This window comes from Chaetura pelagica, unplaced genomic scaffold (assembly GCF_000747805.2).
Source record: "Chaetura pelagica isolate M959 unplaced genomic scaffold, ChaPel_1.0 scaffold171, whole genome shotgun sequence".
Taxonomy (NCBI): domain Eukaryota; kingdom Metazoa; phylum Chordata; class Aves; order Apodiformes; family Apodidae; genus Chaetura; species Chaetura pelagica.
In genome coordinates this window covers 924,699-934,152 of record NW_009952066.1, presented here as the reverse complement: position 1 = coordinate 934,152, position 9,454 = coordinate 924,699, and the positions used below count along the sequence as shown (strand labels likewise).

The following is a 9,454-nucleotide window of genomic DNA, read 5'->3' as shown; positions in this document are numbered from 1 at the left end:
GGGCGGGCCGGTCGTGGGCCAAAGCATCTGCTGGTACCCGCGGTTGTGTCCGTGGGTTGTGTCAGCGCGGCTGTGTGGGAAGGCACACACACCCCCCACCCCCCCGCCTTGGCAGAAAAGCTTCCTATAGGGCCGTGTTTTTATGAGGGAAGTTACATGTAGTGACTGCGTTTGTCAAAGGGGAGGCTCCAGGCCAGGGTGTACACAAATCCTGTGGCGTTTGCCCCGTGTCTAAATGTTGTAACTACTTACGCTGTAAGAAAAGACCACAGACGAGTTCTGTGCAGTTTACTTCATATGAATATTAATTCCCAGAAGTGATGTTGTTTAAAAATTATTTTAATGCCTTTTCTTTCTCTTCTAGGTGTTTGTTTCAGGATGGTAAGCCACTCTGGTTTACTAAGTTCTGCTTTACAGTATAGTATTTCCAGTGCTAAAAATATGGCAGCAGGTTTGTAGAGGGTAAACATATCCAGTTGCTTTTTTGAGTTTCAGGTTAGATGGTAAAGTTTTGCAAGTGTGTTTAAAAGGGAAAAAACCCAATAAATTTGTTTTCTATTATTGTTATATTAAACTGGATTTTTAAAAGCTTACTAATGTGTTGCTTGTATGTTTAGTGCCTAAAGATCGTGTTGGGATTACTTGTGATAAAACAGCTACAAGAGCACTGTAACATGTTAACCTTTAGAAAGGTTGAATCTGAAGTTCTTGGCATTGGTGTCTGAAGCAATGCTTTTCAGTTTAAATACTGGTACTAGAACTGCCATTAAAAAAAAATTCAAGAAGCCTACTGTGTTTCTGTGTAACAGTGAGCTACAAACATGCAGCCTATGGCTTGTATCCCAGCCAAATATCTCCACCAGCTCTGAACATGCAGCAGGTAGCTCTGTATTTCACAGAAACCCAAGAAAGAAGAAGGCACATTTCAAATAACTTTATTATTATTTTGTATTTATTTTTTTAAAACCTGAAAGCAGTGCTTAATATTAGACCTAAAAGCTTTTTTACGTTTTTTTATAGGTATTGTGAAATAGTGCAAAATTGACATGGCTTTAGGATTACAATATAGTATGTCTTGAGTTTCATTATTTTATGAAGTGCTAAGTGTATGTCCACACGTTATGTGGTGGGCAGGAAGCCTTGTTTTGAGCTGACCTTGTGCCTTGTGAGTACACACGCCACAGGGCCAGTCTTGAGCTAATCAGCAGTATTGAGAAATGGGTTGTCAGCTGTATTCCTGTGCGTTTGGACAAGTTTGTGTGGAGAAGCTGCTCATAATTGTCTTGGAAAATGCTCTTCATACTTAGCAGCACCTTTTTATTGGAATTTGTTTTACCTTTGGAATGTAGTCATGTTGATCTGCAGTTTGGCCGTTGCCATTAGTGTCTAAAGAGGCTGGTAATGCAATGTTTAGTGTCTGTTGCTGCATTTAGTTTTGGGTGTTACTGCTCATACTCTAAAATGTTTGGTGGCTATTTCCTATCCAAATGTATTGAAAACTCTTGGATCTTCCTGTTACAGCCATCAGCCTGTTGCTGTTCTGTAATACCAGATTAAAACATAGGCCATGTAGTCTTTTAACACCTCTTTACTAAATATACAAGCAGCAAAATGGAGGAGGTACCTTTAATATAATCGTATTTCCTACTAATGAAGTACTGTGTATTGGATACTAGTCTGTTTGTTTCCCTACATGGAAAAAAATTTAATGGATTTCTGCAAAACAGGCTTTCTGTTCCCTACCATTTTAGTGTTCAGTTATTAAAACCGCGTGTGTAGTTCCTATGTACATGAAAGAGAGAAAATGAAAGTTGTTTTTGTCTTAAAAAAAAACAATAACAACCCTCTGAAAACAGAGTGCTTCGAAGTTACTGATTTCATCACAAGAAGTGAATAGCTGGGAAACCATAATTTGTTGTGGTATTGCAGAAGTATGAGACAAACAGTATAATTAGATTATGACCTTTAAAGCTGTTTGTTAGTAGTAATGCGGCAGCTGGAGGTAGAATTTAAAGGGTGAAAGTCAGGTGGAAATTATTTAAAATGAAACTAGAGAAAAGGATCTGTGAAGTTGGTACATGTAACAAATTCAATGAATGTAGACTCTTGAAGAGGCAAATAAGCAGTGATAGGAGTTATAGAAGGCAACAAAGTATATACGAGGGAGTGTGTGGGATTGATAGAGTCCTTTGTGATCAAAACTGTTAAAAGTTCCTAAAATAAGGGGAGCAAGTCTTTTGTCCTGCTGTGAATGAAAAAAAGCCTCACACAATTAGAAGGTTTCTGTGCATGTACATTATGATACAGGAAAGAGGAAGGTGACTTCAAGCAGCGTAATGTCATATGTATAGCTTTTTTGAAGAAAATTATTACAAGTGTGGAAGTGGGAATTAACTTGTGTGTTTATTATGTATGTGTAAAATCTCATTCGTGTTCAAACATTTGCTGCTTCTGTTGCATCTTCAGAGCTGGCAGGAATATCTTTATGCCTAAGTATGTGCATCATCCATGGATTTTTTAATTTAAGTGTAAGTCTTAAAGCTATGAAAATCAAAGTAGGTTTTTCAGTGTTATATGTGGGTGTATGCACCAACACTAATTGTCCTCTTTCATTATTTTTCAAATCAGTACACAGAAGAGGAAGCTAGGAAATTAGGAGTGGTTGGCTGGGTTAAAAATACCAGTCAAGGAACTGTAACGGGCCAAGTTCAGGGCCCAGAAGACAAAGTAAATGCAATGTAAGTATTTTTGGTGTTTTAATCTTACTAAAATAATTTACAGAAACATTTCTAACCCAGAGTGATAACTAGATTCGTATGTTGGTAACACAACAGTACTTTCAGTCATCAGGTTTTGTTTTGAGGAGCTTTTAGGCTGTAGAAGTCTCTAAGCTTTAAAAATAGTGTGTGGCATCAGCCAGTTTTAATTTCTAACGTTGCAGAGTTTGTCAGTGTATTTCTCTAACAAATTATTTTCCTGTGGAATGAAGAAAAAGACTTTATTCATACACCTGAGCACACATCTGTTTTTTAATTCTTCAAAACATCTCTGTAAAGGAATGGACTGAAGAACTTGAAAAGCTTGCTCAGCATGTGCTTAAATACATTTAAAGGAAACTGTGTTTAAATGATTTTATTTTTTTTTCCTCTGATTTGAAACAAATCAACGCATTAACACACATTTCAGCAAAGGCTTGTACTCTCTGCCATCTGGAAATAAATTCTGAACTATGTTGGTGTCTTTAGAAGAATGGGTATGATTTTCTTTATTGAACTGCCAGGTTCCAAATGCTTGCAGCTATCACTCTGAGGAAATGATACCTGGAAAAACACAAAACCTAACTCAGTTGCTTCCAACTATCACTTTTTGCAAGTGTCTATAGGAACATTGTTGGGAGTTAAAAAAAAAATAAATCCTTCTGTGGTTTGTTCCCTTGGCAAAGAATGAGTGATGGTAAAACTTTCCTATTTCCTAGCTATATTATGAGTGGACAATTATTGGCAGAAATTCTGCCAGCACTTTCTGATGCAGGAATTGCTTCAAAACTGAACTTAGATGAAGTTGGCTTTTTGCAATAGTGTTGCACTTATTGGTAAAGATTATCTAATATGACAGAAGTATTTGTAGTAATAATTTTCTTTGGTTTTGTGCTTAACATTAGGTTGCTTATCTTGGGCTGCAAAACGTTTATAAAGTCAGAGAAATGTCAGCTGTTTGTTTCCTATGTCTAGTTTATACTTATGTTCTGGAAGACCTTTTTTAATACACTGATCTAAATATTTTGTAAATTTATCTTGGTGCTGTTTAGCTGGTTAATTTGGAACACTGAAAATGAGCAGGTGAGAAACTAGGATTTGGTTTCTATGTGTTGAAGTACTTTTTAATTTAAAATTTTCCAGGCAGTTGATTTATTGTCATTCAGCCTGTGTAAGTGAAAGCACAGCTTAGCTTCTGATCTTTCTTGTAATTGCATGAACTCATGTTGCTGCAGTGTTATCATCTGCCGCTTTTCCTTACCCATTACCTATGTCAATGGGATTTAAAGGAAAGTGTGCCTACCCTAATACCACAAAATTTGTGTGTAATGTGGGGTCTTATGATAGAGCTACAAAATTAGACTAATGAGACTAGTCTTACTCTCAAAGATGTATTGGTACACAGACTATTCCTAAAGGAAATTAACGTTTTTTTTCATATGCAGTTTTAAGTAGGGTCAAGCAAGATGGATTGTGACCAAAAAAACCTTATGTGGGAACTTTTGATGTACATTGTTTGATATTCAGAGCAAATAAAATGTTGTTTTGAGTTGCTGCTGCTTCTTTTCAAGCTGGAAATACTTGTTATCCTCTGATGTGGAAATAATGTCACAGTGCTGAAGTTGAAGTATGATTTTGAAGTACACGTTGAGATACAGATCATTAATTTAGAGATTCTAGAGCAGGATGCTGAAAGAGAAACAGTTCCCTTTTCCTTGCTCCCTGTGTGGGATCCGATATATCAAAAAGGTGGTTTGTTTTTGGCATTAAATTGATGAACTTGCACATGAAAAGAGCTATTGTATACAGCTATTTTGAATGGCCTTTATTTCTCTCTGCTAGTACATGTTAGTAGAAGATCAAAATAGGTTTGAGTTTTCAAAGTTTTTTCCAGAGCTAATGACTTTTTTTGTAATGCTCAAATAGTATTTCCTAGGAATTAATGATACTGTGTTTTAGATTCAAGGGTTAAAATGCTATACTAAATAAAACCAAAATGAGGCTTGCTTCTGCTATGGCAAATTCATATTAACCAGTAATCTTAAATGTACATTTGTATTCCAACTGTGATATATAACCAGGAGGAAATTCTGGCACCAGCCTCCTATGCAGGCTCTGGTTTGTATTTGCTGGGTATTTGGAACTTAGAAGAGACTACATGTGTGACACTTCCTAAGAATTTGCAAATCTCGTATCTTAAACAAACTGAACACTTTTCAACACAGTACCTGAATCAGCATTGTAAGGTATTTCAAGAAGGGTTCCTGTTTGATGCTATTTCCAATATTGCAGCAATGTGTTAAATTGTAGAAATCTTTAAAGAACAATTTGTGCAGTGTCTTTTGAACAAGTATTTTCAGTCTTGCCTAAGTTTCAGAATTAAACTTTAGGCACAAAATAGCCTGATTTTCAGAGGTACAGCCCTTTCACTTCTAAAAGTCATGTATTTAATGATAATAAAATGATTTGTCATTTTATTTGTTAATGTTAGTATTTTTAGGGAGAAGTGGAAAGGGTGTTTTGGTCTGTCATAAACAATGTTTATGTATTCATGGTGCTAAAATAGATAGAGACCACATACTAAAAAGACAGGTGTGTTGCCATAAGGAAGTACATCTCTAGAAAAAGCAAGATTGGAGGATGAAAAAGAGGGATGGAGATAAAGATAGGGAAAGTGTAAAAGATGAGGGGAAAAACACCATGAGGGAATTCAACCAGAAGCATGGGGTGAATAACAAAGCGTGCCTTTGTTCTGGAGCAGGCAGGCATCTAAGCCAACCGTTTTCCAGCAGCAGTCATTTGCTCCTGATTTTCTGACCCTCTATATTCTGTTTTATGTCACTACTTCTATTGTGAGGCACAGCTAGGAAGTATCCAGTGCAGACTTGAGAAACAATGCTGTGTAATGTATTGGGGTTTTTTAATGCATCCTGCTAGGGAAAAGAACTGGCCTTTTACCTATGCCTGGCATAGTTGTAAGCAGTGTGATAAAGCCTGAGTTTTGTCCTGAAACGTGGAAGTAATTGTTTCCCTGCAGACATAAAATACAAATAAAATTAATTACTTTGAAAGATGATATGCAAAATGGAGTTTGCTCTGGAGCATGTAATATGTGGAAATAAGTGGAAACTGGTAGGTAAGTATGAAGGGTTGGGGCCTGAAAACTGTTACACATGCAAGAAGTTTTCATTCTTGATTGGACCGTTTGCTTAGTGTTGAATATGCGTGTAACTTTTGCTCAAGTGATGCTATTAGGCTGACTCATTTGATTTACATTTAGTGATGGTGGTGCAATCTTGATTACACAGAAAACTATTAAAATTGACTGACTGCTCTGGTGCTGTAATTGCAGTGTGAATTTCACTGGAATGCAGGAAGCTTAAGATATGAATGAGCAATTATTGATTTTTAGGTGTTTTCAAGATTTGTCTTCAGTTTGTTTGTAGTGAAACAATTTCAGATTCCCAATGATCAGGTGACTTTACTGTGAAAATGTATTATTAACCTCATTTTTAATTTTAATTGGGAGATCTTGCAGGCCATTTTAGAGGGTATTTTTAAATAGCGATACCTTTTACCTGTAAGTCTGTTTTAACATCCCTTGCTTTTTAACCTCTAGATGGAGCTGCTTGTTCTGTAGATGCTTTGAACTGTACAAGCTTCATTTGAAGTGAATCTATTTTTAGACTGTTATGGTAGAATCCATGTTTTTCTTCACTACCTTTTTCCTTACTGTATTTTATAGTCCTGTTCTGTTTGCTGCTACTGCTCCACAAAGTTAACACTTGTTATCTTTAGATACTAAAAGCTCATTTTCGGTCTTTTACCTGTCTGTAAGCCAAAGAATACTAAAGTCACAAGAGAAGCAAGAGTTTCAGCATTTCTAAAATACAATGACATAACGTTTTATGGTAAACTGAGAGCTTCTTTGCCAGTCCAGATATCATTAAACGGTGTAGAGGAGGTAGTCCTTTTGTTACTCTTTTTCAGGAAGACTTACAGTACAGAGTTTTTTCTTACAGTATTTTACAATATTTTTTCCATTTTATTCATCAAATAAGGTTGGAGCCTTGGTAGTCATCTTGGTTGTTGCCATAGCAACTTGCATTGACAAGCTAGAAATCACTTTCCTGTGAAATTTTCTTGAACTTTGAATGATGACATATTACTTAGTTATCCATTAAAAAAGCAAGGTAAGACTTGACAAGATTGACAAGTTTAGAATTTATTAAAAAAAGACCTCAAAGATTTAAAATCAGGCTGATGCTTTAAAATGTGTAATCTTAGGACATTTTTTTAGACACAATAAATAATAACAGCATAGTAAGTATTTTCCTGGCTTTGTAGAAAGGCGTGATATTAAAGATAGATTGCTCATCTTGGAAATTGTTTTAATTAGGAAATTAATGCTAATTTAATTTGGTTGAATTTTTAATATTAATGTCATCTGAGAAGAATTAATATAAAATATACAAGTGACATGGCACAAGACTTGAAAATTACTTCATTGTGTATCTGCTTTGAAAAATCTTGATTTTTACCGTGTAGAAGGGGAGAAGGGAGCTGTGCATTAGTTAATATCAATTGTCATTCTGTCTCTGTTTCATTAGTCAGGTGTATCCAAGATTTCTGTCTGTACCAACTAGTATTGAATAAATACTTTTTTCTTCAATATAATTTTTAATTGTTGCAGAGAATGTCCCTAATGGCATGACATGGAACTAAATGCTAGTAAAAAAAAAATCCCTCTGTATTTAGACTGTTGCTGAAGTCCTTGAGCAAAATTCTGGATCTTAATATCCAAATTATGTTGAGATATAAAATGAACTGATTTTTATTCTGCATTTTGAGATTTTTCTCTATTTTAGAAGTGAATCTGCAGATGATGTTTATACAGGCAAGGAAGTAGTTTAGGTTTTTAGATACATTTGAGCCATCTGTGATATAACCAGAAGCCTGCTATTGAAAAGCAGACAAAGGCAGGTGAGTGAAAAGTTCAGAGAGGTTGGAAATATTGGAGAGAATATGGAGGTCAATTTGGGTTTGACAGCAGCTGAGCTGTAAAATAATGGGATTGCAGATTGGGAATTGGTAGATTCAAGAAGTGGTGAGTGGCATCAGACTTAGCAGAGAAGGTATAAAAGTTCAGAGATACTTTTATGTCTAGGCGCAAAAGGAGAGTGTGATATGCTGACCAAAGGTGTGCTGTGATAGAAACAAATAATTATGGGAGATTGGTCCTAGAGAGAGAGAGAAGATTCTGATTTCTGATAGTGTGGGAGAGGAGAATGTCAGAGGAATGGGCTAATTGCAATGGAAGTGAAATAGCAGGTGGGGCTTGAAACCAAATTTATGGTCAAACATGGATTTAGCAAGAAAATAAATTAGGTAGGTTGGGAAACGCAGTGTTCTTTAAAGATGGATGCAGTTTTTCTCAAAATAGGCTCCAGATTTGTAGGTACACCTTTTCAGAGTTGTATTTAATAAACTGTTGTAAAAATTTATTACTGGAGTTATTTAATTACTAGCTATGTTTAATGAACACACTAGCTGAAATTTCATTGTCTTTCTCCTGATCAAGGAATGGGTAGGCCAAGGTGAACATTTTCATCCCACATATCTAGAAAAGCATATAGACACAGAATTGATTTGAGGTTGATCATGCAAAAAATACTGGTCATCATATGCTTCAGTGTTACAGAAAACATTTACCAAATTGTGAGGGCTAATACTTTTTGCCATGCTTATTTTTTATAAAAATACACCTGCTCTGATGCAGAGCACTTAATGTTTCCCCTGTGTCTTGTCAATGAGGCAGCTTCGTGTGCCATAGTAGTATGGCTGAAATATTTCCTGAATGTACTGTTTTGGGAAGCTGACTGTTATGTATTTTGAAGGAAAGAGGAGAGGGAAATTAAAATCACATTTTTTAAGCCTTCTTCTTTTACTTTGCTAAAGTGTGATATAGTGAAGAAGGGTGAGGGTACATTCTCATTGATGATTGTAATGAAGTACAATTTTTACATTAGTCACTGCTGAAGGTGATTTACAGTTTTTCAGTGACTCAATAACAGATTACAAGAAAAATTATGACGTTTTTGTAGTTCAGTCTGGGTCCAAGTATAACAACCTCAGTTTTATTGGTTTGGTTTTATTTATTTAAAGGTAAAACTAACCTATACTGGAAAATTAAATTGTGTTGAACTATAATCTTTGTGGTTATACTGGCAAATGTGACCGTCTCTCTTCATACCAGATGTTTGAGGCTTTAATTCCTTATATGTGATTGTTTATTGCTTCAAATTGACAGGCTAAGTTGTGAGCTGTTGTGAGCAGGCTCAGAGCTGGGGTTTTAGCAATTCAAAACTAGATAAATTAAGAACTAATTGCTGTTTGTTGTAGCAACTGTACTCTGCTTGCAAAGTCAGAGTGGGTCAGAGATGTCAGAAGGTGTATTTGCTACTGGCTTCTGCAAATAAAGCTGGTAATATGTTTACTGGTACTTAGCTGAAGGAGAGAGCTGCCTGCTTCCAACACAAAACTGAAGGCCTAGTGGCTTACCCTTTTTCTGCCCTTGCCATTTTATGTTGTACAGCACTGCTGACTGCCCCTGAGTGAAGTGCTCTTTTGTTTGTCACTTAGGGGAATAGCAAAAGGCAGTTCTCTCCCTGTGGAGAGGGAGTGGTTGAAGGGAAAGA

The 9,454-nt window shown here is 36.0% G+C and overlaps 1 protein-coding gene across 1 annotated transcript in view; it reads left to right on the top strand.

The window, feature by feature from the left end:
• ACYP2 (acylphosphatase 2, muscle type) overlaps positions 1–9,454 on the top strand; it is a 42,805-nt gene that overhangs the window by 510 nt on the left and 32,841 nt on the right. Inside the window, exons 2-3 of the mRNA XM_010004939.1 lie at positions 365–381; positions 2,629–2,738. Coding sequence (XP_010003241.1) covers positions 365–381; positions 2,629–2,738 — 127 coding nt within the window. The remainder of the gene's footprint in view (positions 1–364; positions 382–2,628; positions 2,739–9,454) is intronic.